Source organism: Ochotona curzoniae, unplaced genomic scaffold (genome assembly GCF_017591425.1).
Source record: "Ochotona curzoniae isolate NIBS_2020 unplaced genomic scaffold, NIBS_Ocur_1.0 contig_2927, whole genome shotgun sequence".
In the NCBI taxonomy this organism is placed as follows: domain Eukaryota; kingdom Metazoa; phylum Chordata; class Mammalia; order Lagomorpha; family Ochotonidae; genus Ochotona; species Ochotona curzoniae.
The window spans coordinates 629,708-656,456 of record NW_024465654.1 but is presented as its reverse complement, the minus strand read 5'-3'; the positions used below and the strand labels follow the sequence as shown (position 1 = coordinate 656,456).

General features: G+C 52.4%; 3 protein-coding genes across 6 annotated transcripts; 2 read left to right on the top strand and 1 right to left on the bottom strand.

Moving 5' to 3' along the window:
- Positions 1–368: 368 nt before the first annotated feature.
- RHNO1 (RAD9-HUS1-RAD1 interacting nuclear orphan 1) lies at positions 369–5,714 on the bottom strand. The gene is made up of 3 exons (XM_040978996.1): positions 5,282–5,714; positions 2,613–2,867; positions 369–1,756 (listed from the first exon to the last, which is right to left on the bottom strand). The coding sequence occupies exons 2-3, from the start codon at positions 2,781–2,783 to the stop codon at positions 1,214–1,216; spliced, it is 714 nt and encodes a 237-aa protein (XP_040834930.1). The 5' UTR covers positions 2,784–2,867; positions 5,282–5,714; the 3' UTR covers positions 369–1,213.
- A 2,831-nt stretch (positions 5,715–8,545) lies between these two features.
- Positions 8,546–20,283, top strand: FOXM1 (forkhead box M1). Of its 4 annotated transcripts, XM_040978741.1 has the most exons (8): positions 8,546–9,095; positions 9,642–9,793; positions 11,976–12,167; positions 13,199–13,327; positions 14,292–14,336; positions 14,928–14,997; positions 15,185–15,360; positions 18,282–20,283. In XM_040978741.1, exons 1-8 carry the CDS (start codon positions 8,594–8,596, stop codon positions 19,338–19,340), a joined length of 2,325 nt encoding a protein of 774 aa, XP_040834675.1. In that variant the 5' UTR covers positions 8,546–8,593; the 3' UTR covers positions 19,341–20,283. The 4 variants fall into 4 exon arrangements, with proteins under 4 accessions (XP_040834675.1, XP_040834676.1, XP_040834677.1 ...); XM_040978742.1 differs by lacking the exon at positions 14,292–14,336; XM_040978743.1 differs by lacking the exon at positions 14,292–14,336 and having other exon boundaries at positions 8,594–9,092.
- Positions 20,284–20,821: 538 nt separating this feature from the next.
- TEX52 (testis expressed 52) lies at positions 20,822–26,066 on the top strand. Its single transcript, XM_040978995.1, has 3 exons — positions 20,822–20,893; positions 22,826–23,376; positions 25,772–26,066. Exons 1-3 carry the CDS (start codon positions 20,822–20,824, stop codon positions 26,064–26,066), a joined length of 918 nt encoding a protein of 305 aa, XP_040834929.1.
- Positions 26,067–26,749: the final 683 nt, after the last annotated feature.

The following is a 26,749-nucleotide window of genomic DNA, read 5'->3' as shown; positions in this document are numbered from 1 at the left end:
GCGTGAGGAGTCCCGGAGTCAAGGCGCCTGCGCCAGCGTGGGGAGGACAGGCCTGGGCAGCTGCTCCTGGGGGGCCGGCTGGGCTGGGCAGGGACCGGGCGAGGGATGTGTTGGCCGCCGCTGCGCGCCTGGGCACCCGCAGGCAGGTCGGGCCCCTCGCCCCGCGTGCTGCCCACTGAGGGTGTGGCTCTCCCGCTCCTGCACTCATGTTTTAAAAATCCCACCTATAAAATAAGCAGGATAACACCCGCTTGTCTCGCTGAGACTGGGTTCCTGACTTCTCAGTGAACAGGCTTGAATGAGAGGCTGTTTGTACCAGCCAAATGGTGTGTGTCAACTGGCCAGATCGCATTCATTACAGGAAGCAGCATTCCAAAGGGCCCATGTTTATTTATACATATACACATCCCCCATCTAAACAGTTACTGTAAGAAACCAAGTTCATACCCTAGTTAGTATTTGCGATTTCTGGGGGGTGGGAACAGATTGGAAACACAGCGAAATTCCAAGTGACCCACCAGAGGGTCCCTCTCAGCTCTGACCCCACCGTGTTCCCTGAAGGGCTGGCTGCCCCTTCGCGGCCAAGGTCAGAGGTGGCAGTCAGACACTGCAAGGCCACAGGCCTCGCTCTGACCTCTCCTGTCCTTCTGTCCTTCTGGTCACAGAAAGTTGACACTGGGCCTCAGAGCATGGATTCGTCTGGGGTGTCTCTCCCTCTCCCGAGAGGCACCCCACTCCTGGCTTTCTCCCGGGAGGTACTTTTGCTTCCTTCTTCTTTTCCCACTAGTCCCTTCACAAATACATTTTTCTGTCTGCAACCAGGAAAAAACAAAAGTGGATGAGTGCGAGTGCGGGGGTTGAAGAGTGAGCAGTGACAGACACCACGCACACACCTCGGGCGGAGGCGCAACTCTGCTGCCCCACCGACAGTTCTCTAAACTTTCGCAACCATCTATCTATGTAATATATTTTAAACAGTCTCAGGATATTTAAAAAACTTTTTAAACAGCTAATATGAGAAAAAACATGAACAGTCTGTGACACTGGATTTCACTCTTCACTGCACAAGTTTCTTAAAAAGCCAGTTGGGAATTGAATTCCCTCAGGCCTCTGGGCTTCATTTTATTCCTCAGAAACGGTCGCCTGCGTGCCAAAAAGTGACAGCAGCCATTCTCAAGGCTGCTGAAGAGGGGGCGGCTGCTGGGGAAGCCGGTCAGTTCTTCACATAGAACTGGCTTCTGCTCAGCTTCCCCCTCTCCGTGAGGTAAGCCAGCAGGTGCCGGCGTCTCCTCCATGTGACCTTCAGCCCGTACTTCTCTTCGGGGGTGTCTTTAACCAGCACAGGCCCAGGCTCCGGGCTGCCGGGGGTAGCGAGGTGAAGGGGGAGGCCTGGGTGCCTGTTCTCCTTCTGCATGGGGGACAGGGGCTCTCCCCTCGTGGAAGATGAGTCCGGGGTCTGGATGTCGGGAGGAAGGAACACATGAGGGAAGCTCCCAAGGGAATTCACAGACAGCTCGCCGCAGCTCTGGGGACTGAGCAACGGAACCAAGGGCCTTCTGGAAGCTTCCTTTTCTGGCTCCTTGCTGAAGGGGATCTCCAGGGTTTCTGAGCTGGAAGAAGGTGGTGGACTCTCAAAAGTTAGATGTGGAAACTTGGACGTGGTGACTTTCCGACTTGATTGTCGTCTTGGGTTGCAGGGTTGTTTCTGGTGTGCTGGGAAGCAGCTTTCTGCTGCTCTATCAAACTGAGGTGATATCTAAGGGTTTAAAAGGAAAGAAAAAAGCAGATGGGTTGAGACAAGCCACCTGGTCAGGACTAGCCTGAGAAAGTATACCTAATGACCGGGATCCTACGGGGAGCCCACATCAGCAATGAACACAACACAAGAACAAGTGTCTGCCGGCGTACTAGAAGGCCGTGAGCTTTGGGCAAGTTACTCAGTCTCTCTGGCTTCACTTTCCTCATGGGTAGGACCAGAACTGGTGTCCACAAGGCAAGGACCTCAGCCACTAGGTCATTACGCTGGGCCCGCAATTTTACTGTTTATGCTGGCCCCAGAAACCAACACTTTAAGCCACCACCTGCTGCTTCCTGGAGAAGAGGAGGAGGGGCGCTGACAGGAAACTGGAATTAGAAGCAGAGCTGGACTTTTGAGCCCACACTATGATGCTTCCCCAAGCAGCATCTTAGCTGCCAAGCCAAACGCCTGCCCCTTCCCAGGGCTTTTAAACCAGCAGAATATGATACAGGCCCTTTCTGCGGACCGCACTTCAATCCAGACGGTGCCTACATACTCCACCTTTCACATGATGGACAGGGTACAGGCATCCTTACACATTCTGTCACCCTTCTAGCTTTCTCAGGCAGCTCCTGGGTGGTGAACGCTGAACTCTTTCAGAGAAAGTATGCGGGTAGGAGGAGCCAAGGGAACTGCAATTATAGTCCACCTACACCTCAGTCTGAATAGAAACAGAAGATGTACCAGAGAACAGAACTGACCACATTGTTTCCCTGACCTGTACCCATGAGCATTGGTCCTGGTTGCAAAACAGAAAAATTAGAATTTGAATAAGTATAGTGGAATAAAAGGCAAAATAATCTCACAGGCCTACCCAGGAAGTGATGGTGCTGTGGTCAATGGGCTTGCTGGGCACCTGACGGGTGTGGGTGACCACGGCAGGAAGCTGAGATCCATAGTGGTGCTTGGCGCCCTCCAGTGGTTGTTGGTGGAATAGCAGCGGGGCTTTCTGACACCGTGGCGGGCGTTTTTTTCTGGGAGGCATCAATTGGGGAATGAGGAGCAGTTACTAACCACATGATGCTGGTGGCCTTCAGGTTGGTGGACAGGCTCCACTTCCAACCCATGCCTGCAGAGCAGAAATCAAAGATGAGAGGAAATTCAGATGACTCCTCGGCTCCCTCCGATATGCTGCCAGCCAATTCCACCATAAAGTATCGTCCCTACCTCGGGGTTATTGGAAGCACAGCTTCCTAACTACCTACACCACCAAGCAAAACCCAGCATTCCTAATCAACAGCTTTCATTCCATAAGCATTCCTTGAGTGAAGTGCCATGCTGGAAATGTACAGATGAATGACCGTTTATTCAATAATCACTGAGTGCTGACGCTTGTAGTGACACAGAGGTCCCTGTGTAGCAGACAGAAAACTGCAGCAACACGGTGACAGTGCGGCATGCGTCAGTTCACTCCAAGGGAGGCTTTCCTGAGGGGGAGATGGTTGACCCCAGGATAGAAGGGGTAGGAAAAGCAAAGACACAAAGCCGGGAACAGCGTGTACAGAGGCTGCTGTGTGGACTCAGGGAACTGCATATACAAGCAGCTGCACTCGGAGGGTGCAAAGATGAGTGGCAAGAGCTGAGGCTGGACATGGTGGAGGGTTAGGTCACATAAACCAGATAAGGGGCCTGGAGTGGCAGCCTAGTGGCTGAGATCCACACCTTGCTTGCACCAAGATCCCATGTAGGCACTAGTTCATGTCCTGGTTGCTCCACTTCCCATCCAGCTCTCTGCTTGTGGTCTGGAAAAGCAGTTGAGGATGGCCCAATGCCTTGGGATCCTGCGTCTATGTAGAAGGAGACCTGGGGGAGGATCCTGGCTCCTGGCTTCAGATCAGCTCAGTTCCAACTGTTGTCGCCACTTGGGGAGTGGACCAGTGGATGGAGGATCTTTCTTTCTGTCTCTCCTTCTCTGTAAATATGACTTTACAATGGGAATAAATAAATTTTTAAATAAATACACAAATAAATAAATCAGATGAGGCCAGGTGAACTTGGGTTTTAGCCTGAGTTGTCACTGATGAATTAGAGACAGAAAGACATGACTGCACTTGGCTATTTTTTTTTTTTAATTTTCACTTCAGATGATTTAGACTATACATAAATATACATTGAAAAATACGATGGCCCCTGTACACACCCGGCTCCAATAACCATCAGCCCATAACCAATCCACTATGCATTTAAGAAACAGAACAAGACAGAGAGAAAGTTTCCGTCTACTGGTTCACTTTTCAAATACCTGCAACAGACAGAAGGCCAAGGATGGGAGTCGGGAACTCCACCGTTCTCCCACCTCGATGCTGAGGACCCATTACATGAGTCATCCCTGCTGCCTCCCAGGATGCACCTCGGCAGGAAGCCAGGGTCAAGAGTTGAACCCAGGAGCAGGTGACAGGTGCCTAACAGCTAGGCTGAAGACCAACTCCTCCACGTTCCTGACACTTTAATAAAACATCCCTTTCCTCTCAAAAACTGACAATGGTTCCTATTTGACCAAGAATACGGACAATGGCAAAGCAAAGCTGGACTTTTTCAGACAGCCAACATGCTAACCTGCATACATCTGCAACCATCCTGGGTGAACCCGTTCTGCTCCCTGACTCACTGTGTACATGGCGGATCTTCCGTCAGATACTGTTCTCCAGAACCCCTCTGCTCACAACCACCCTAAAGCTATCCCTTCAGCTTAACATTCCCCAAGCTCAGGCCTGGCGGCGTGGCCTAGCGGCTAAGGTCCTCGACTTGAACGTGCGGGGAGCCCGTGTGGGCACCGGTTCTAGTCCAGGCAGCTCCACTTCCCATCCAGCTCCCTGCCTGTGGCCTTGGGATCCTGCACCCGCGTGGGAGACTCGGAAGAACTCCTGGCTCCTGGCTTCAGATCGGTTCAGCACCAGCTATTGTGGCCGTTTGGGGAGTGGACCAGCAGATAGAAGATCTGCCTCTCCTGTCTGTAAATCTGCCCATTGCCCCAGCACCTCCCACCCCAGCACCTCCCAAAGTGATTATCTTTGGGGGTTTAGGGGACCCTTAGGGGGACAGCATGATCAGTCATCCAGTTACACAAACAGGAAACTTGGCACCCTCCCACCTCACCCATACGACCTCCTAAACATGTCTTCAGCAATGCCTCCTTGCCCCCACTCTCTCTTCTTTGCCCTCTTTCTCTCCTCACTACCCTCTTTACGTCCCAACAACAGGCGCATCCTTAACCCCATCTGCTGCCTGGGTCTTGCGAAAACGCAGACCGCTCTTTGCTCTGTGCAGAAGGCTGCAGGCCTCACAGCTGGAAGGCCCTTGTGCTCTGTGCAGAAGGCTGCAGGCCTCACAGCTGGAAGGCCCTTGCCGATTGCAACGGAAAGCCTGATGACAACGGCTTGGATTCTAGATCTATCTAACTCGTGAAATCAACACGCCCACGCTCCCCTCTCCCCTCCCCGTAACCCCCTTCGTCAGACTGTAAGCTCGGGAGAAGCAAACCACCTTGTCCATCATCGTAGGAACGGGGACACTTCAAAGGATCCGTGGAAAATTGGCGTTATCCTGCGTTCCCGCGTGTCCGCAGCCCCCGGCCATGGTGGCCGCAGGAGAACCAGGTGCCCTCCAGGTGAGGCTGGGGTGCGCGAGCCGGGCCGGTCGGGGGTCGCAGAGCGGCCGGATCGGAGCCCAGCTCCGGTGGGCTGGAGGCGTACACGCGCTCAGCCCCGCAGAGCTCTCGCCCCAGCAGACGGCCGTGCACTGGACGGACGCGGGGAACAACTCTGCTCAGCCAGGAAATCCACCGCCGCTAGCGCTGCAGAGTTGGGAGAGAGGGTCCCCGGGGAGACCAGGGGGCGATCGCCGCCGTCCCTCCGTGCTCCGCAAGCCGGGGCCCCTGTCCCCGGCCGACCTAGTCCTCGTCAGGGCCGGCGCCAGGCGCTCAGGCCCCCTCTGCCTGCCCCGGCCGCCTCTGCCTGCCCCGGCCGCTTCCTTCACCTCACCCCACTTCACCTCACGGCCGCTGCCTCAGCCACTGCCGGGTGGCCGACGTTCTAGACGGAACGCCGAGGCAAGCCGGCGCCGATTGGCGGCGCTGCGTCACGTGACCGCAACGTCAGCGCAACGCTCCGCCGGCGCCAATTTCAAACAGCGGAACAAACTGAAAGCTCCCAGTGCCTGAGCCCGTCTAGTCCCGGCCCCGGCCCGGGAGCCCCCCTCCCTTCCCGGGATCCCCCGGGGTTCCCACCCCGCCCGCTCCGCCGGGACCCCGGCCGGCCCGGCGCGAGTCCCTGGTCCGGGGAGGCCCTTGGCCCGGCCCTGGCTTGAAGGAGCCACACAGCCCTGCGACAGCGGCGGCCGCGGCGGTGCAGCAGTCCGGAGGTGAGCGGTCGGGGAGCGGCCATGGAGTCCCAGGCTGGGGCCGGGGCGGAGGCGGGGAGCCAGGGCTCGGGCGCGGAGGGCAGGGCGCCCCAAGCAGCGGGGCGCGCGGGACGCGAGCGGGAAGGAGGTCTGAGCCTACGTGCGCGTTTGTTATTATTATTATTTAGCTCCTGGCCTTGGTCTTGTGTCTTCTGGCTCAAAAAGCACCCCCTGGTTTCCCCTGCAAGTTTGTCCTTTGCACCCTGTGCGCGACCTCAGGAGGGCTGGGCGGGGGGAACCTCATTTTTTTTCGCGCCCGCTGTGCCTGGCACGGAGAGGGTGCTTTTCCTTGATCGCACCCATGCTGGCCGGGGCTGTCACCCTTAGGCAACGTCTTGAGGGTGTGGCAAGGCTTCCCAGCTCAGGATTGGCACGGGGTCAGAGGAAAGCTGGCACATAGGGGAAGCGACCTGTCAAGAAGCAGAAGACAGAAAAGAATTGTGTTCTGTGCAACAGACAGAGAGCATCCATTGAGGTTTAGGGGGAGGCGCGGGGGAGAGGGCCAAGTGAAATTACAGCTGTAAGTAGTCGTAGGGTAACAGTCATGGTCAGGCAGGGAGGTCTGCGAGTTCTCAGCCCGTGGCAACGTCACAAAAGAGGCAGGCCTATTTTAGGCAGCTTGGAAGGTGTCCTGGAAGAGCTGGGTTTTTTCTTTTTCAGAGTGTGTTGAAATTAAAACATGTACGACTTTAGTCGAGTAGTCCAAGCATTTAGTAAAATCAACAAATGGTGTCATTTCATAGCTAACACTTCATTCCCAAGCATTACGCAACCACTTGAGCATGTTGAGGATAGCGCGTTCCGGCAGTCCAGGGATGTAGGGGTGACAAGTCTGGGTCCTGTAAGACAAATGAGGTCATAAAATAGTATGTGGAGAGAGTATATAAAAGAAGATACAAAAACTGAGTTGGTCATGATGTAACTGTCATGTACATTGTTGGGGGGAAAATGTGATTTTTTTCTTTTTAGCTGGAGAGACAAGCACAGTGACCTGGGAGAGGACCGACACACCTCCTCCATTCCCCCTACCCCGCCAGCGTGCAAACTACACACCTGTACTGTGGGCCTCGGAGAGGGCGATGACCTGCTCACCCGCGCTCCGTGCAAGCAGGGTGATATTTGTTAAGTGCTAACTCAGCTAATCCACCAGGTGATGAGCCTGTGGCTTATGAAATATAATGACGTACAAATACACGTGCTGTGTCCTGGAATGGATTATGGGGTCTACACTCCATAGGCCTGCCGAAGTCCAGCTCCAGCTGAGTTCGGAACTCGCGAAGGGTGCGTGGATGAGGCGCAAAGAAAGAAACGGACCACTAGGATTTCATCATCATAATGGACCACGCACAAAAGCTGTCCGCTTTATTTATACAAAATCAGTCAAACTCTGGCTCAGACTTTTTACGTCATGGTCAAGTGGGTGTTTCTAAAGATAACTCTGCCATTTGTTTCACCTAAGGCTAGGATGTTAACCACCTGGTGCCTGGCACCTGGCGCCTGGCTAGGAAAAAGTTCTCAATAGATGGTGCATATCAATCACTAACACATTCCTACCACAATTACTCTACAGCTTGGTCTTGAGACAGTCAAGGAAGGAAGGGCCCTAAAAGATCAAAGAAAGAGGGAAAGAATAGATTCCCACTACACCTGAAGACAGAACACCCTTGATTAGCATAGGATCAAAAGGGGAGTTAGCACCCTTGATTAGCATATTGCCACAGGATGCAGCCGGAACAGCAATAACAGCTTTTTGGCTAAAAAACGCAACAGCAACATCAGCTTCTAAGCTCCTCCCATTGATATTTAACAGTAACTCCGCAGAGGCAGACAATGCCTAAATAGATTACAGAATTCTCAGTGGGGTTGTCCGGTATCCATGCAAAGGGAGGCAGAGCTGCATTCAGGTGTTGTAGAGACATCCGCCGGGCCTTGCCACACAGTGGGAAGTTCCTTGCAGCCTTGCCTGCAATAGAACGATACTCTTCACACTTTCCTGTCTTCCACACCCATCACACAGACCCCAGCATAGGCCTTAACCTGCTTCTATTTCGGCATCCTGCGTTCATCCCCCTGCGGTCACTGCAAGTGATCTCCGCGTATCCTGCAGTCATAGAGAGCTCCATGGTTTTTAACTGTCCGACATAACTGCTGTTTCTAAGGAGGAGACTTTTGGCTGTCACCAGCCCAGACCCACCTTCCCTGTTGGAGTGGTGCTAATCTTGTCTGAGGTCTGTGCAAAGGTCCTGGGCAACATTCCCCTGGGCCTTTGTCCTGCCCCTGGCCCTGGCCAGAGGAGCTCTCAGCCCTCCTCAGCCCACCTGACATCCTGCTATTTACTCGTCCTTTCAGGGCCCACACTTGGTGATTCTCGATGGAGAGTGAAAGCCTGGATTCATCATGAAAACCAGCCCCTGTCGGCCACTGATTCTCAAAAGACGGCGGCCGCCACTGTCTGTTCAGAATGCCCCCAGAGAAACCTCAGAGGAGGAACCGAAGGGACCCCCTACCCAAGAAGCGGCTGGCCCAGCCCAAGCCTCCCAGGATGTGGCAGAGTCCAGCTCCAGCAAATTCCCAGCTGGGATCAAGATTATCAACCACCCCACCATGGCCAACACCCAGGTGGTGGCCATCCCCAACAATGCTGACATCCAGAGCATCATCGCGGCACTGACCGCCAAAGGCAAAGAGAGTGGGAGCAGCGGACCCAACAAATTCATCCTCATCAGCTGTGGGAGCACCCCGGCTCACCCTCCAGGCTCACAGCCTCAAGCCCAATCCAGTCAGGATTCCAAGAGGACCCAAGTGATTCCCGAGACCCTGGGGCCAAAGCCTGCAGCCAGGGATGTGGCTCTGCCTCGGCCGCTGGGAGCCCTGCGCGGGCAGCGACCCGACAGCTGTGGTAGGTGGTCCACAGGGCAAGGTCGGGAGTGAGGAGCCTGAGAACAAATCAGGTGCCCACAACTGACAGGTGTCTCCCCTGAACTCGGCAGGGGGGAGGGGGGAAGTCTGGTCTTCACCTCAAAGCTTTCACCCCATTGAGAGAGTTCCAGTTGTGATGTTTCTGGTACTTTCTTTATATTGGAAAAGGATTGGTTATTTTTGTTAGTCCTTTCAATTGACCCCTGTAAGAAAGTAGGAACCTTTTTGCCTCCTAATAAAAAAAAAAAACAGAAGCAGGAGAGGAAAAAATAACTTTTTGTTGAAGCTGCTCAGAGTACTCTTTTGTCAGATGGCCCAGACCCACCACTAAGATGCACTGTGGCTCCACCCCTGAAAAGAGGTCAGCTTGGGGCTGAGTATCCGGGAGCCAGCTCAGATTCCCTGGTGCTCCCTGTCCCTAAGGGTTGTCGGGTTTTGGAGTGGTAATCCCTAATCTCCTGCTTGGGTGGGCCTGCCGAGCAGCTAAAGGAGAGCTAAGCCTGGATCTTGGATTGTTTCCCTCTAGCTGGTGGAGAGGCGGCAGGCTGCACTCTCAACAACAGCTTAACCAATATCCAGTGGCTTGGAAAGATGAGCTCCGACGGCCTTGGCTCCTGCAGCGTCAAGCAGGAGGTGGAGGAGAAGGAGAACTGCCACCTGGAACAGAACCAGGTCAAGGTGAGCCTTGCCGCCACTCACCAGGGAAGTCAGCGCCAAGACAGGGAATTTCTCGGGAAAATGGATGGGATGGAGACTTGCTGAAGGAAAGTTCCCGTGTCCTGCTGTTAACACTCCCCTAGAGCTATTTTCTCCATTATCTGGGAGATTTCCTTGAGAGCATATTTGCTGGATTCGCTGGATTCCCTGCAGCACTGGGTTAAGTGTTCCACCATAGCAGGTAGTTCACAGGTGTCCTGGAGCTGGCTAAGAGGCGTTACTTTGGCAACCTACTTGACTCTAAAGAGGCATCCCAGCTGGATGAGCTGACGGGAGCAGCTGTAGAAAGATCGTTTTTTATTTGTATGTTGGGGGAAGAGAACTTACCATCTGCTAGTTCACTCCCCATTTGCCCTCAATAGACCACCAGGCCAAATCAAGAGCCGAGAATTTCGTCCCGTTCTCCCACATGGCAGAGACCCAAGTACTTCAGCCTTGACCTGCTACCCGCCAGGGTACACATTAACCCAAAGCTTAGCAGAGCCAGGATTCAGACTCACTCTCTCTGATTTAAAAAAAAAAGGCACTGTGATTTTTTTTAGTTCAAAAATATACTATTAATAGCAAATAAAGGGAATTAGATGTGAATTTTAAATACTTCACCAGGAACCAAAGTTCATCTGACTTAATTGTGTAGTCTAGATTTGTTTGATTTTTCACATTTGCCAATATCATACATATAGGATATATTGCGTATATACTTTAATTTACTCACAATACATCAAGAATAAGACCTAGGTCTTTGACCCACACATCTGAAGAGTGTGGTTGTAGTACAAAATCAGTGTTTGAGTTTCACAGCGTACATACAACCCTCTTGTCCTAACCATTCCACTCCCTGATCCAGCTCCCTGCTAATGCCCTGGGATAGCAGGGAGACATGGCCCATGTGCTTGCTCTCCTGATACCCTCTTGGTAGACCTGGAAGAAGCTCCAGGCTCCTGGCTTAAGTCTGATTCAGCCCTGGCTGTTTTAACCATATGGGGAGTGAACCAGCAAATGGAAGATCTCTCTCTCTGTAACTCAGGCTTTCAAATGAATAGATCTTTTTAAAAAAGAAATAAAAGGAACTGACTTTTTACTGGTCAATATCTTTAGCAAAATGAGTGAAGGCAGTCTGGTTCTCTATTAGCCAGGGTCTGGACCAGGTTATCCTAAGATCCTCCCCAATCCTAAAATTTAACTCAATTAAATAATAGTCTTGAATGAGTTTGCTTCTAGTAAACAGTTCCAGAGCCAGTGTCGTGTGCTGGCCAGCATCACATATGGACACGGGTTCAAGTCCTAGCTGCCCCACTTCCAATCTAGCTCCGTGCTAATGTGCCTGGGAAACCAGCAAAAAGATAGACCAGACCAAGTCTTTGGGCCCCTGCACCCATGTGAGAGACCCAGAAGTTCCTGGTTCCTGGCTTCAGATCAACCAGCTGTGGCTATTGTAATCATGTAGGGGTTGAAGCAGTACGTGGAAGATCTTGCTCTGTCTCTCCTTCTCTTTGTAAATATGCCTTTCAAATAAAAATAAATAAACTTATTAACAGTAGTAAGGAACATTTCTCTAGGGAAGGTTTTTCATGGAGTGTGCTAGTGGTTCTCTCTTTTAAGATTCATTTGTTGGTGTCCCTCCCTCTCTCCTTTCAAGAGGCACCCCACCTCCCGCTCTGTCTTGGGAGGTGCTTTCTCCTTCCTCTCATTTTTCCACATTCACCTGGTCACTTCACAAATAAAGCTTCTCTGTCAGCAACAACAACAAAAAGATAATTTTTCCAATAAGAAAAATATTCATTTATTAAAGATCTATTTTATTTATTTGAAAGATAGAGTTACAGATAGAGAGAGGGTGAGACTGAGATCTTCCATCAACTGGTTGCCTCCCCAAACAGCCACGATGGCCAGGCCTGAGTCACACTGCAGCCAGGAGCAGGAGCTTGTGCCCAGCTCCCACATGGACACAGGGGCCCCAGCACATTAGCAGGGAGCTGGAGCTGAAGTGAGGCAGCTCGAACTCAAACCAGTACTTCGATATGGGATGGTGTTGTCAGAGTGGGAACTTTACCCACTGTGTCACAACACCAACCCTAGTAGTGGACCTGTGACTCTTCCATGTCGTTTTTCTGTTTCTCTTTGGCTTCTCCTAAACCCTCAGGTTGAGGAACCCTCTGGAGCATCAACATCCTGGCAGGACTCTATGTCTGAAAGGCCACCCTACTCTTACATGGCCATGATCCAGTTCGCCATCAACAGCACCGAGAGGAAGCGCATGACCTTGAAAGACATCTACACTTGGATTGAGGACCACTTCCCCTATTTTAAGCACATTGCCAAGCCAGGCTGGAAGGTAATCGTAGCAGGCAAAGTGGAGGTTCCTCCAGCCCAACACTTTATCCCTGGTGCTGTGGGGCAGCAGTTCCGTGCAGAGGGTGCTAGACCTATAAACCAGGACACCTGAACTGTGACTCCATCCTGCCAAATCTAGACAAATTTTATTTATTTATTTATTTATTTTTTGTAGTAACCACTTGGTCTGTGACTCCCAGAGGTTTATGTCCAGTCTTTAGTGTAGCACCAAGCCCACCTGTGTGTTACACTGAACAAAAATCATAGGTACCAGCAACTAGAGTGGCTGAAAAGTTTTAAGGAAAGATCATAAGGGGAAAAAAACAAGCATAAAGAACTCCGTCTGTAAGCTTCATGACCTGAGACTCAGGGCCTGCAATGTCATGTATCGTTTCTACAAGTCAGTATGACTCCAGCCCTGGGTCCCTGTAAGAACTACACATCAAGTCTTCTGATAGGGACTCAGTATTTTGTTTTCCTCACAGCATAACTCTTTATAAAACAGATCAACATCATCCGACATACAAAAGCGTATACCAAGCTCTCACTGATCAGTTCACTGCTCAACTGCCAACAGCATCTTCAAGCTGAGGCCTTAGGCAGGAACTTAGTCCATCGTGGGAACTGGCAGCCAATGCCAGGCCTCATACCCAGGCTTTCCAGCAGCTGACGTCATGGCTTAATCACTAGGCCAAGCACCCAGCCCCACGGGAGAACTCCTAATATCTCACTCTCATCTTCTCTTAATTTCTTAGTTTCTTACTCTGTGGCCCTGTCCTGCCTCACCCTAAATCATTTCATGGCTCTCCAGGATTTCATCATCACCAACCCAATGCAATGGCACCAGTCTTTGTCCCCGTGGAACACACAGCTCTGTGGGCGAGGTTGATGGCAGTCCCAGGCAGAGTCGCCAGTGGGCAGGGTTCCAGGGGATCTGGAAAGAGGCACAGTGGGTGGGAGGCCTGAGTCCCCTCTTGTCTCCTGCTGTTGATCTAAAGCCAAAGAAGCTAATAACCTTCTTTCTCTTTCCAGAACTCCATCCGCCACAACCTCTCCCTCCACGACATGTTCGTTCGGGAGACGTCTGCCAATGGCAGGGTCTCCTTTTGGACCATTCACCCCAGTGCCAATCGCTACTTGACGTTGGACCAGGTGTTCAAGGTGAATGTCCTGCTGTCGTCTAAACAGGGCCAGAGTCCAAGGTTGTCGTGGCCGTCTCGAAAGGACACAAGGTCTCTGAGATGCTTCCATGTGATGACAGGAGAATTGAGGACAGCCAGGCAGTGACTGGCATAAATTAGGTACCGTTGACAGTACTCAGTGGCACAGCTAGACCAGGGCACAGAGAGGACTGTTGTGACCCAAAATAGACTTGCCTGAGACTGCGTTTCCCTGCTTTCCTGCAAATAAAAATTGCCCAGGACACTTGTTATATTTCAGCTCCCCAGGCCCCTCACTCACAGTTCAGCAGGCCTGGAATAACGTTTTTAACAAGCATCTCAGGTGAAGGGTGCAGAGAAGGCCTGAGAAACTTGGAGAACTTTAGGCTAGGTGCCAGTAGCTGAGACACCAGAGGAGCTGCTGCTGCCTTTTTTTTTTTTTTTTTTTTTTTTTAAGATTTCTTTATTTTTATTGGGAAGGCAGATATATAGAGAGGAGGAGAGATGAGACAGAGAGGAAGATCTTCTGTCCGATTGTTCACTCCCCAAGCGGCCACAATGGCCAAAGCTGAGCCAATCTGAAGCCAAGAGCTAGGAGCTGCTTCTAGGTCTCCCACGTAGGTGCAGGGTCCCAAGGCTTTGGGCCATCCTTGACTGCCTTCCCAGGCCACAAGCAGGGAGCTGGATGGGAAGTGGAGCCGCCGGGATTAGAATCGACACCCATATGGGATCCTGGCACATTCAAGGCAAGGACTTTAACTGCTACGCTATCACACTGGGCCCCTGAGGAGCTTCTGACCATGGGATTTCAGGGCATGCTTTAGGCTGCTGTAGCTGCAGTTGCTCTCTTAGAGGGCCACTTGTCCAGATATCTCTTGGCGTCGACCAGGAGCAGGTTGTTCTTCCCCACCGGGTTGGTGGTAACTTCATGTCATTTCTCTCCCACAATGCCTGGCCGCCAGCAGCCACTGGACCCAGGGTCTCCACAATCGCCCGAGCACTTGGAATCAGTAAGATTCTTTCCCTCCGGCTTAGTCGGGGCTTTGTCTTGTTTTCCTTGCACCCTGCTCAGCATGGCTTTTGTGAACAGAGAGATGTGTGGCAGGCAGGAGGGGAAAGTAGCTTGGCCTCAGAGCCCCCTGGGCTCCTGGGAGTGAGACACCAGGCCGCTGGCACCTTCCACGGGCATCACACAGGTGTACTGTGCAGAGCAGGGCACAGCGGGAGCACACGCCACAGCAGTGAACAAGTGCATGGCACAGAGCTCCCAGGCAGCCAGCAGTTCTCTTCGCACTCTCCCCCCTCACCTGTCTTTTCTCTGCCACCCCCACAAGTATATGCCGGGCATTCCCTAGGGTGATGAGGACATCTCAGGGAGGTGGCAGCACTGGGCTGCCGTCAAACACTGTCCACCTGTCTGTTCACCCGGGCTTTGGAGATTGTGCCCACCTGCATCCATGCCCTCAACTTGGCTTATTCTTCCTGGGCAGTTGATTAGCTCAAGTGTACCAGCTCAAGCTGGCAGGGTCTGCTCCCCCTGTACCCCACCGCCTTCCCCTATTAACCCTGGTTTCCTTTCTTTCTCTGCCCGCCACAAGCAGCAGCAGAAACGGCCCAATCCTGAGCTCCGCCGGAACGTGACCATGAAATCTGAACTCCCACTGGGCACACGTTAGTATGGGAGAGTGGGCCCCAGGCCTGGGCCTTGTTCTGGGGGCATATCTGTAGTGAGTCAGACTCCAGGGTTCTGCTCCCAGCTGCAAGGGATCTGAGCCCCAGGGAAGGAGAGTGAAGCTGCTGGGACAGAGAAAGAGTGGATTCCCTGTCCCCTTGCTCTTAACCCCCACTTTCCTCCTAGGGCGGAAGATGAAACCCCTGCTCCCACGTGTCAGCTCCTACCTGGTGCCCATCCAGTTCCCAGTGAACCAGTCGCTGGTGCTGCAGCCCTCCGTGAAGGTGCCACTGCCCCTGGCAGCTTCGCTCATGAGCTCGGAGCTTGCCCGCCACAGCAAGCGGGTGCGCATTGCCCCCAAGGTGAGCGTCTTCTGTGTCTGGGGAGAGGCTCGGATCAATTCAAAGTGCTGGACCTACAGCCTGCTGAACTCTGTGCTAAGTGATCCTTACAAACTTATAAATCTAGCTGGACATCCAAGCATAAAAACACAGGAAAATGCAGTGGCACGTGAGAGCTAGAAAGCGGTTTGGATTTACAACGTGAGTGCTGTCAGAAGGCCCATGAATACTTGATGAGTTTATAGAAATTCAGACGGAGATGATTGTGATGATTGAAGAAGAATTTGCGAGGAGGCAGATTTTAGGAAAAAGTAAATCGAGGAAAATAGACAGGTATAGGGAAAGCATCTTAACAGGCTGTGTCCTGGAGGCAGCAGGTGCTGGGTTGTACTGGGGAGTGGCAGAGTGAGTCCAGTCTTAGCATTTCTCAGCCTCAAGCTTCCTGACACTCGGGGCTGAATTCCTCATAGGATCGTAGGGGTGTTGTGGGTCTGTTGTCTTGCCCACTACAAGCCAGTCACACTCCTGGACATTGCTCAGTGTCCACTGGGAAGGAAACCACCCCCGTTGCACACCATGGGTCTATCTTGGGAAGATAGGACCATGCCGTCGAGTCCTGTCCTGTCTTAACACCATAGGGCAGTTGTGTGAGAGGAAATGCCACACTCCCTTCCGTGCGGTGGAAATACCTTAGACTGACATTTCAAAGGATTTGAGTTTGCTTTAATTTTTCTGATTTAGATAGCATTTTTAGGGGCAGGCATGTGGCACAGGTTAAACTGCCTCTTGGGATGACTTCGACCCATACGGAGTGCCTGGTTTTAGTCCCAGCTATCTACTCCCAGTCCAGCTTCCTGGTAAGATGTGCCCTGGGAAGCGGTGGATGATGGCTCAAATACTTGCATCTCGGTCAGCCCTGAATAGAGTTCTGGATTCTTGGTTTCAGCCTGATCCAGCTGTTGCAGGTGCTTGGAAGCTTACATATAAATAAGATTTCATGTGTGTTTATGTATAATAAGGGTTCAAAAATTCCTGGAAAATTTACATTTTTTTAAATTATTTTTATTGCAAAGACAGATATACAGAGAGGAGGAGAGACAGGAAGATCTTCTGTCCAATGATTCTCTCCCCAAGTGACTGCAACGGCCAGTGCTGCGCCGATCTGAAGCCAGCAGCCAGGAACTTCTTTCTGTTGGTCTCCCACACAGGGTGCAGAGTCCCAAGCCTTTGGGCTGTTCTCGACTGCTTTCCCAGGCCACAAGCAGGGAGCTGGATGGGAAGTAGAGCTGCTGGGATTAGAACTGGTGCCCATATGGGATCCTGGTGGTTTCAAGGCAAGGACTTTAGGCACTAGGCCACTGAAAGTCAGAGTTACAGAGCGAGAAGGAGAGAAAGATCTTCCATCCACTGGTTCATTCCTCAGATGACCCCACTGTCCGATGTGAACCAGACAGAAGCCAGGAACTTCCTCCTGGTCTTCTACATGCACAGTAGGTGCCCATACACTTGGGCCATCATCCACTGCTTTTCCTAGACTGTTAGCAGGGAGTTGAATCGGAAGCAGAGCAGCATGAAGTGGCAACCACATGAGATGCTGGCCTCACAAGCTAGCTTTACAGGATGGCCAGAGTCTCACAGCTTTTAGCCACACTACTTCTGGGGCGCAGTTTGTTTCTAGTTCTTTGCCCTGTGAACCACAGCGCAGTGAAGATGTTTGTGAGTTCCTTTCATTTTTTTTTTTTTAAAAGCAGTGCTTAGATTTCAATTTTTAAGATTTTTTTTTAATTGGAAAGGCAGATTTACAGAGAGGAAGAAAGATCCGCCAGCTTACTCTCCAAATGGCAACAAAGGCCAGAACCAAGCTGGTTAACATCTAGAAGCCTCCTCCAGGTCCCCAACATACGTGCAGGATCCCAAGGCTTTGGACAATCCTCCACTGCCCTCCCAGGATATTGCAGGGAACTAGAAGGGGACCACAAACTGGAACACAAACTGGCACCCTTATAGGATCCCAACGCTTGCAAGGCGAGGATTTAGCCACTAAAACATCATGCCAAGCTCTGAGTTTCTTTATTATGGTGCTGTTATGTCTGTGGGATGGAGTCCCATGACTGTATTTGCGGATTGAAAAGGTATTCGAAATTTTGCCAAGGACTGCTAGATTGCCTTCCACGAAAGCTGTGGTGATTCCCCATCCCGCCAGCAGTATATGCAGGGTTTACCTCTTTGCCAATAATTGGGTGTGGATGAGACTCTCGTGTTTGCCCAGGTGATATGTATACGTGACATCTTCTTGTCTCATTCCTATCTTTTTGGATGGTTTCTCAGTAAGTTCAAGGGCTGTCTCCTGAGTGGCCTGGTCCCTGGGAGTGATCCTTGGAGTTACATGTCTGTGGATACTGTGTGTTCTTCAGTAGGGTTTTGTTAATAAATCGGAAGCATTTCGTGCTGTAAAGATATTAACCTGTCTTTTATGGAGACAATTTTTTTTTCTGCTTCAAAAGTTTGTTGCTTAACTTTGGTTTGCAGTATCACCTGCCACTGTGAAGTTTTCAATGTGTCTCTCTTCTCTTTTACAGCTTCTGGGTTTCCAGGCTTGGTTGTGAAGGCCCCTTCCCCACCTCAGATTGTACATGTAGCCTCCTAGATTCTCTTTCAGGATTTGTATGGCTTTAAAAGGTTTTCCTGTTATGCTTACTTCTTGTATATAAGAGAAGCACCCAATATTCTTTTTCTCTCAATAGATACCAGTTATACCAGTATCATAGTAAATTCTTTTCTTCTTTGACCCCTGTAGGTTCTCCCCATGTTTAATAGTTTGTAAGACTTTATAACAAGAGGCCAGGCACTAATGCCTCACCCATTACGGTCATGCTTTTGTGTCCTGCCCAGGGATGGGGGCTTGGTCCGCAAGAGCTCCCTTTTGTCTGTTTTCCTTGCAGGTGCTGCTCACTGAGGAGGAAGTGGCCCCTCTGGCCGTGTCAGGCCCTGTGAAAGAGGAGCAAGTCCTGCTCGGGGAAGGGTCGTCTCCTTTGCTCCCAGTCCAGTCCATCAAGGAGGAGGAGATCCAGCCAGGGGAGGACACATTTCACTTGGCGAGACCCATCAAAGTGGAGAGCCCACCCTTGGAAGAATGGCCCTCCTCGTCGCCATCTGTCAAAGAGGAATCGACTCACTCTTGGGAGGACTCGTCTTACTCCCCTTACTCCCCCACACCGAGGCCCAAGAAGGAATACAGTGAGCTGCAGTCCCCAGCACGGAGTGTCTCTGAAATGCTGGTCATCAAACGCAGGGAGCGCAGGCAGATGAGCCGGTCCCGCCGGAAACAGCACCTGCTGCCTCCCTCCACCGCTGCTGCCACCACTGGCGTTGCTGAGTCTGAGCTGCTCTCCGAGGGCCCCAGCCCCTGGCGGCGAGTCGCTGCCACCGAGCTCCCTTTCTTGGCCGAGTCCTCGGAGCCCTCCGCCCAGCTCGGCTCCTTTCAGGAAGAGGCAGGACCTTTCAAGACCCCTGTCAAGGAGGCGCTGCCCATCTCCTCCACGCCAAGCAAATCTGTCCTCCCCAGAACCCCTGAGTCCTGGAAGCTCACCCCCCCAGCTAGAGTGGGGGAACTGGATTTCAGCCCCGTCCGAACCCCGCAGGGCGCCTTCTGTCCCCTGCCGGACTCCCTGGGGCTGATGGAACTTAACTCCACACCGCTGAAAAGCGTTCCCCTCTTTGACTCACCCCGAGAGCTCCTCAACTCAGAGCCCTTTGACCTCACCACTGACCCCTTCGGCCACTCTACCCACTCCGAACTGGAAGTCCCTAAGCCTGGCTCCCCTGAGCAACAGGTCACCAACCTTTCGGCCAATCGGTCTCTTACAGAAGGCCTGGTCCTGGACACAATGAATGACAGCCTCAGCAAGATCCTGCTGGACATCAGCTTCCCAGGCCTGGAGGAGGACCCACTGGGCCCTGACAACATCAACTGGTCCCAGTTTCTTCCTGAGCTGCGATAGAGAGCTGGCTGTGCCCTTGCCCCTCAAGCTGCCTGCCATGCTAGGCACCAGCATGGGCAGGAGACCCAGAGCTCGGTGTCCTCTCCCACACATCCTGCCACAAGGCCTCTGAGCAAGCCAGCAAATGAGGAGCACGGCAGTAGTCACACCTTAGCCGCTGCTGGGACCTTAGCAAGCAGTCGAGCCATAGGAACTGGTCCTTGTGTCGTTCCCCCGAGAGCATCTGACTGCTCTCTGCCAGGCGCAGAAGGGTAGAGAGGAGATCAGGGACTCTGCAGGCCATTCCCATTCTAAATCCAGCAGCCCCTCTGCGACTTGCTGGCTGTCTGGCCTTGTATGTAGTATCCATTCTCCAAGTCATCCTCTAATTACAAACGTGAGCTCATTTTCTTAGGCCATTATCTAGAGACCACCAGAAGGAGGTTGTTGGAAGGCAAGGGATTTCAGCTGGCTTCCATTCCATGCTTTAAATTCCTAAAGAAGGGAATATGTGCAGTGCACGGTTATGTCCAGGCCCAGGGTCCCTGACTCGGGGTTTCCTCACCTTCAGCACCCAGACAAGCAGCCATGCCTTGCTAGGGGCCCTCTGGCAGCACCTCCCTTCCACCTCTCCATGTTGCCAAGTCAGCTTCCCCACAGGAAGCAATCCTAGTTGAAATCATCTTTGGTGTTGAATTTGGAATGGAAGAATGGAAGCATCTGAGGCAGAGAGGGTGGGTACCCTCTTAGGAGAGCCCCCAAATGTTTCTCAGATAAAGTCCCTAATCATGCCAGGGAGATAAACATTGACCAGAACCCCGGAAGAGGCTTGAGGAGACCCCTGGTGTGCCTGGCTTCCTTAACTTGCACCCCAGCTTTGCAAAGAGCCACGCTAGGCCACAGCTGACTGTGTGGAAGCAAGCCAGCTCAAGAACACTACTGTAACCACCTACTCAATAAAACACCAGGCTGCAAATGGTGGTCTGTGTGGTCTGTGGGTGCAGAGGACTGAGACAAAGGGGTGGCTGAGTGGTGGAGACCATGGTTACAGGCAACAGCTGAGCTCAGCAGGAATCCTTCCCCACGTGGGTGCCACAGTGAGTGCCCATTTTCTGGGCACCGGTTCTGCACAAGTGGCCTCAGACCCGGTTCTGGACCTGCTGGTTCAGACTGACTGAGGGCCTCCCTGGAGAAAACACAAGAAGCAGCCCCCCAGAACCTGAGAGGGAAAGACATGCCTGGTCCCCAAAGCAGCTCTGTCTGCAGAAGCAGCTCTTTCCAGCATCTTCTACAGTCAGAATGTGCGCAGGTCTCATCTCCTGCCTGTGTCACCCTGACAGCCAATGGTCCCAAGCACTGCTGAGCCTTGGGCAGGCAGGTGAGGGCCTCCACCCTGCATCACCACACAGCAGGCATCACCGTAGCAACACCAGCAGCAAACAATGACACCAGAAAGGCCTTCCCACAAAGCTACCCTCCTAGCTGGGAGGCCCAGAAGAAAAATGGCCAGCAACCCACAGAGATCGCTCAGAGGGCCAAGCTACCCATCTCGAGTCAGAGAACCTTTCCTGCGGGTAGGCAGCGGGACCATCTGCAGCCTGCCCTGTTGAGAAATATTTAAGAGGCAGAGGGACATCTTCCACATGCTGGGTCATTCTTCCAAAGGCCTACAACAGCCAGGACCAGGCTAGTCTGAGGCAAGGGGCCTAAACACCCAATCTGGATGTGGATGGCAGGCACCCAAGCAGCTGAGCCATCATCTACTGCTTCCCCCGCTGTGCCTTAGCAGGAAGCTGGAAGCAAAAGTGCAGCTGGGACTTGAACCCAGGGACTCTGACATGAGAGGTGGGTGTCCCAGCTGTGCCTTAAACTCCAGGCCAAATAGGTGCCCCTACAGCCTGTCATTCTGTACCCCTCTGGGCTAGAAGCTGTCCTGTGGTGGACCACTGCTCTATAGTCTCCCCTCTTAGTCCTATTGTTACTATAAACCTGAAGCTCAGAATAGAAAGATGTGTGCTTGGTACAGGGTGAGTACCCCTTTCCTAAGTGCCTTACTGGAAGCGTTTCAGATTTCAGCTGTTTGGGGATTTTTGAAATATTTGCATTTTCATAAGGGGATAGGACCAAATCTAAAACTCATTTGTGTTTCAATGAGGCACCTTAGGCACTTGTTTTATATAAATTTTTTGTGCACCTGTGTTTTGACTAAAACCTGTCATTGGGCATCAACCGAGGACTTTCTCTCTGGTGGTGTCTTGTTGGTGCTCAGAAAATTCCAAATTTTGGAGCGTTCTCAGATTTGTGATTTTTCTGATCGGGGGTATTTAATGACTGAGTAGGTCATGCCCAAGAAACCTTGGCTTGGGAACCAGAGAAGTCTGAGGGGGTAGGTAGGATGGTGAAGTTTGCTAAAAGAGACTCTGATCACGTGGGATAGGCACTGTGCCATGTGAGGCCATTTCCCACGGTCTGGACGTGCTTAGAATGAGTGTGGACACACAGCTCCGTCCGGCTCCATCCCTCAGCTGGCTGCTGGCACACGTTACCCTCTTCAATTCTTGCTCTCTGCATCTGGGATGGAAACAAGAACAGTACTTGCCCCAGGATTACATGAGATGTGTGGTAGCACCTAGCTCCAGCACCGTGTCCACATGTTTCCACTACAGTTTCACAGGATGCAGAATGCACGAAAGGGAAGGACAAACATTCTAGAAGCTGTCTACACTGGCTTGGGCCTTAATGAGGAGTGAGGGGAGTGACCAGTGACAGCAAACTGAGGAAGATGAAGAGTCAGGATGTGGGGTCTGGACCAAGAGGGGAGATGGACTCCTCCCTTGTCCGAGCCTGGAACACTTTCCTTCATGATTGGCTCAGGCCCAAGGTGCCCTCTTAGGTGCACCCAGGCAGGAACATAGGGTGCCACAATGGAGAAAGCGGTGAAGATAGAATGAAAGTTAAGTGTGGGCATTCGTATAGCATTTAAGCTGCCACTTAGGACTATCCACAGCTCTTTTGGGAGTGCCTAGTTCAAATCCCAGCTCCACTTCTGACCTACCTTCCTGCTGATGTGCACCCTAAGAGGTAGCAAGAGATGGTTAAAGCGCTTGGGTCCCTACCACCCATGTGGGAGAAACGGGTTGAGTCTGAGTCCCTTGCTATTAAAGACTGACCTAACAGCCCTGGCTGTTGTGAGCATGTGGAAGGTAAACCAGTAGGTGGAAGAACTATCTCTCTACCTTTCAAGTAAAATGAAAATTTTTTTACAAAGAGAGTGAAAGTTGAGTAGGATGGGAACTCGAAGTAAAAATGTGATCCATGGGCAGAGAAGTCTACGAGAATGACACAGAGAAGAGTGTGGGAGCAGAGTGTGGTTCCCTGCCTGGCCCAGGGGTCTGACAGGCCCATGGGAAGAACATACTGGGATGCAGAGTAGGGTGTGCCTTCCCCCACCCAGAGCCCAGGCCTGCACAGCTATCCCCAGGCCCCCTTTCTGTATCTCCCTATAGATGATCCATGCCCAGGAGTCCCTCCCGACTTCCCGGACATGGACCGAGCGTGAGTTCTTCCTCCCCAAAGAATCCTGGGAGTTGCCCGGCTTCAAGCGGCAAGCCTACCACAAGCTGGTCCACAAGCCGCCCCCCTGCACGGGGATCAAGTCCCAGGTGCGTCACCGGCTCCTCCACCCCTGGAAGGACAGGAGCCAGCACACCTGGGGCTTCCACACCTGGCTGGATGTGGGGCGTTTGCCTGCCACCTTCCCCTCACAGCCCAACCAGCCCTACACAAGCAACGTGTGGCGCTGGCTGACCCACTCTGATGCCTACCGCCATCCCTCAGCGGGGCTTCCCATCCCCCCTCCCTCCTGGCTGGGACCCAACAGTTTCCTGAGCTTTATCGGCTACACCCCCATCTTCCTGGATGCAAACCGGAAGCACAAGGTGATCTTCATGACAATGAAGGAGTTACAGGAAGCCGAGAAACTCAGGCTGCGGAGTGAGGCAAGGGCGCCCCCACTCGATGTCCATGGCAACATCTTGCCCCCTGCAAGCTTCAAAAAGTAAGATGAATCCCCTTCCCCAAGGAGCTCACCGACTCAGCTGGGTTCAGGTGACCCCTCCCCCCACCCTCTCTCATTCCTTCTGCTTCAGCTGTCTAACTGGGTACTCTCACCTTCTCCCACTCTGGTCATCTGAAAACCAAACTCCTTCCTGAACATGCCTCGGAGGTCCGGGGCAGGCAGGAGGACAGTCCAGGGAGGCACGCAATGATTTCCTGACAATTGGGCAGGGTTGAGGGAGTGCCACTGTGCACTTGGCACACCTGCTGGGCCCTGGGGATCCAATATAAAGGGACTGTCACCACCAGGCCCTGGTGCTGTTACCAGGAAGTCCATTACCGAAGGGCTGGCGTCTGAGGCTTAGGGAGAGGCCAGAAGGCATCACTTCGGCCATTTGCTTCATTTCTCAATTCCATCACCAACAAAGGTATCTCCCTCGGGGAGGACTGCATGAATTACGGAGCAAGGAAATGGACAGAATGGAAAGGAAGTGTCATTATAGAAGCTCATGAGAGGACGAACACCCCAGGAAGGCTCCATGAGGAAGGCAGCCAGAGCCAGGAGGGCAGGAAGCCTTGTGTGTGTTCTAAGGGGTCCTTCTCTGTTGCAGGGCTAGGAGGGGTCGGAGCTGGGACAAGAGTGTGAGAACTCGGCTGCTCCTTGGCTCCCTGCCGTGGTCATGGGAACTCACAGATGTTTCCAAACTGTGGCCGGTCTAGGCACTTGGGCATGAGGAGTGGGGGTGGATAAAGATAGAAGGTCTCCAACTTTGATCCCAAGGGCATTGCCCCACACACTGGGGAATTGGAGAAGGGAGGCGGTAGAGAACTTTGGTAGGAGGGAGTGAGGCTGGGGTGGGCTGACCTGGCCATAGAGGTGGCTGATAGCTCATGTGTGTTAGCCTGGGTGTGCACCTGGGGGCGAGGCTTACAGCAGGTCTCAGCAAGATTCGTGGTCCAACAACAGAGCCAGATGTTACTCTAATTACTTCAGCTGCGTGACCTAATACCCCAGGAGTGCCTGGACAGAAGCTATTATTAAAACCCCACATCACAGATGGGGCAGAGGGGTCCAGAATAGCCCATTTGAGTTCACATAGTCTCCCCCGAATCCCCATCACAGACTTGCCTTAACTTTCCGGAAGTCTTGTAGCTTCCCTTGGGTGAAGCCCGGTATCCTTTAAGGGATTAGGAGGGAGGAATGGCTCCATGCTTTGCATACAGGAGGGGCTCAGCAGGGGATCTCTCTGTGACACCAGGACCCTTGTTTCATCTGTTTATATAGCCCCTGGAGCTAGGACCACGGGACTATATATAGACCAGGTTTGATTGTTCACAGAGAAGCCCGTGTAGTGTTTGAATTGGACCTCGAAGGAGGTGCACAGGTGATAAGAGGAACCGGCCATGAGGGCCACTGTTTGGAGGCTGTAAATAAATACCGGACATAGGCTGCTTAGGAAGGAAGGAGGTTTTTCTCAGCTCATAGTTTTGGAGGGTCTCACTCCAAGCTCAGGCAATTTTGGGGACCAAGTCCTTGGGGGACACCCACACTAACTTCCATACCATAACAAGTCCTGACCGATGCAAGATGACTCTGCATCAGTCAATGAGCCAATCTGGAGCACTGCAATCCCACAGCATCCAGATGAGCCAGAAGTGCGAGGATGCTGTGACTTTGGGTAAACAGAGCGTGCACATAGAACCCCAGCAGCCCATTAGAATCACGGGCTGAGGACGGAGGCTTACCTGGAAAATGCCAATTTGAAGGACCTGGGAGCAGCCTGGGCGTGGAACCTTTAGAAGATCCCCAGGGTGAAATATTGCACAGTCACGCCCAAAAACCTTCAGAGAAACCAACAGCAGCAAATGGGCCGAGCTGGGTGCTGGGTGGGGTGAACTGTAGAGGCCTGCCCTCCTGACTGTGCTCTGGCTTATCCACTCCGTTTTCTACTGTTCCGAGCAGTGCTACAGGCGCACCGAGCAGAGAAAGTTGGCCACTGTGGAAAAGGAACCCACTTTCCTGTAACCCTTGACCCTCTGTGCCCTAATCAACTATGTAAAGATTATTTTAAAAAATTAAATATCGTCAAAACCTTAAATAAAGAAAGTTGGCCACCAACCCTCAGCTTGGTGGTTCTCCCTGCTGTGCTATGGAAGTGGAGAAGGTTGGGCTCGAGGCATAGTTAAAACACGCACAATAAGTAATGATTTATCAATAGGCTGGAAGGTCAGCTAGTTAACATCCATCTCACCATCCCAGTGTCAAAGCACAGGCTCCAGGAGCGAGAGGGGGGACACAGGCCTGCCCCATCTCCCCCTCCCCCACCATGCCTGAGTCCCAATTCTCTGCTTTGATCTCCTTGTTCTCTCCATGCCCCTCCCACTCCCCCAAACAGGTACAAGCACATCTCTTCTGGTGGAAGATTTGAACCACAGGGCCTGCAGCTCATGCCCAACCCACTGCCTAATCCTCTCACCTGGGGCTGGCCCTGCCCCAACTCTCTGCCTCATTACCAGGAGAAGGTGCTGAAGCTGGCCTTGCTGCCCAGCGCACCCCTGAGCCAGGACCTCGTAAGGGATTACCAAATCCTGCTAAAGGACCGTAGGACCCTGCCCCTCTACCATCTCTCCAATGCGCAACTTGACAAGACTTCCACCAGGAAGAGGGAAAGAAGACCCGGTGACATCTAGAAGGATCCTAGGATGAGTGGGGACTGTACCGTGGGCACCCGGTCCCCAGGCAGCCAATGCTCCTTCAGCAAGAAGCCCTTAGTGCGGCCAAAACACTCTAGTTTTCACAAGAAGTAGCCTCTCCACTCTTCCAACTTCAAGCTGCCTCTGTTCCCCTAAGGCTTTTGGAGACTGTTGAAACCCTAGATTGTAGATTGTTCTGTGCTTTCGTTGGAGATGGGAGGGCTGGGCTATGTAGGGAGGGTGGGAATAGCAGGAACAGGGAGAGGATACAGCTCCTAGGAGAGATGCATGTGTGTGTGTGTGTGTGTGTGTGTGTGTGTGTGTGTGTGTGTGTGTGTGTGTGTGTGTGTTAGGGGTGCAGGCCGAGGCACCAAAAGAAATCTGAGAAGTGGTTTTCTCCACTCTTCAACTGCATTTGGCTTGAGACAGAGATTCGTTGGGCTATAGAGAGGCATATAGAGTCCCTTAGGCAAGCATAACCCCTGTCCTATCCCCTCCCTGCAGCAGGCACCATCTGGACAAAGAGCAGACACCTAGTTCTGCTGCGTGGCGGGGGCCCAGGCAGGGTCTGTGGGAATGAAGGTCAGGTTCAGACCGCTGCTGCAGGATGGGAGAGTCAGACTTCAGAAGCAGTTGGCAGAACAGAACCTCTGGTCTGCTTGGCAGCAGACTCCAGAAAC

What these genes read in the sequence shown, in the direction of transcription:
- TEX52 (XM_040978995.1), top strand. Translation starts at nt 20,822, where the DNA reads ATGGCCAGCAACCCACAGAGATCGCTCAGAGGGCCAAGCTACCCATCT. An exon ending in TCAGAGAACCTTTCCTGCGG is followed by an intron (nt 20,894 to 22,825) that starts GTAGGCAGCGGG and finishes ATCTCCCTATAG; the next exon opens with ATGATCCATGCCCAGGAGTC. An exon ending in CCCCCTGCAAGCTTCAAAAA is followed by an intron (nt 23,377 to 25,771) that starts GTAAGATGAATC and finishes TCCCCCAAACAG; the next exon opens with GTACAAGCACATCTCTTCTG.
- FOXM1 (XM_040978741.1), top strand. Translation starts at nt 8,594, where the DNA reads ATGAAAACCAGCCCCTGTCGGCCACTGATTCTCAAAAGACGGCGGCCG. An exon ending in CGTTGGACCAGGTGTTCAAG is followed by an intron (nt 13,328 to 14,291) that starts GTGAATGTCCTG and finishes GGCCGCCAGCAG; the next exon opens with CCACTGGACCCAGGGTCTCC. An exon ending in TGAACTCCCACTGGGCACAC is followed by an intron (nt 14,998 to 15,184) that starts GTTAGTATGGGA and finishes CTTTCCTCCTAG; the next exon opens with GGCGGAAGATGAAACCCCTG.
- RHNO1 (XM_040978996.1), bottom strand. Translation starts at nt 2,783, where the DNA reads ATGCCTCCCAGAAAAAAACGCCCGCCACGGTGTCAGAAAGCCCCGCTG. An exon ending in ACAGCACCATCACTTCCTGG is followed by an intron (nt 1,757 to 2,612) that starts GTAGGCCTGTGA and finishes TTAAACCCTTAG; the next exon opens with ATATCACCTCAGTTTGATAG.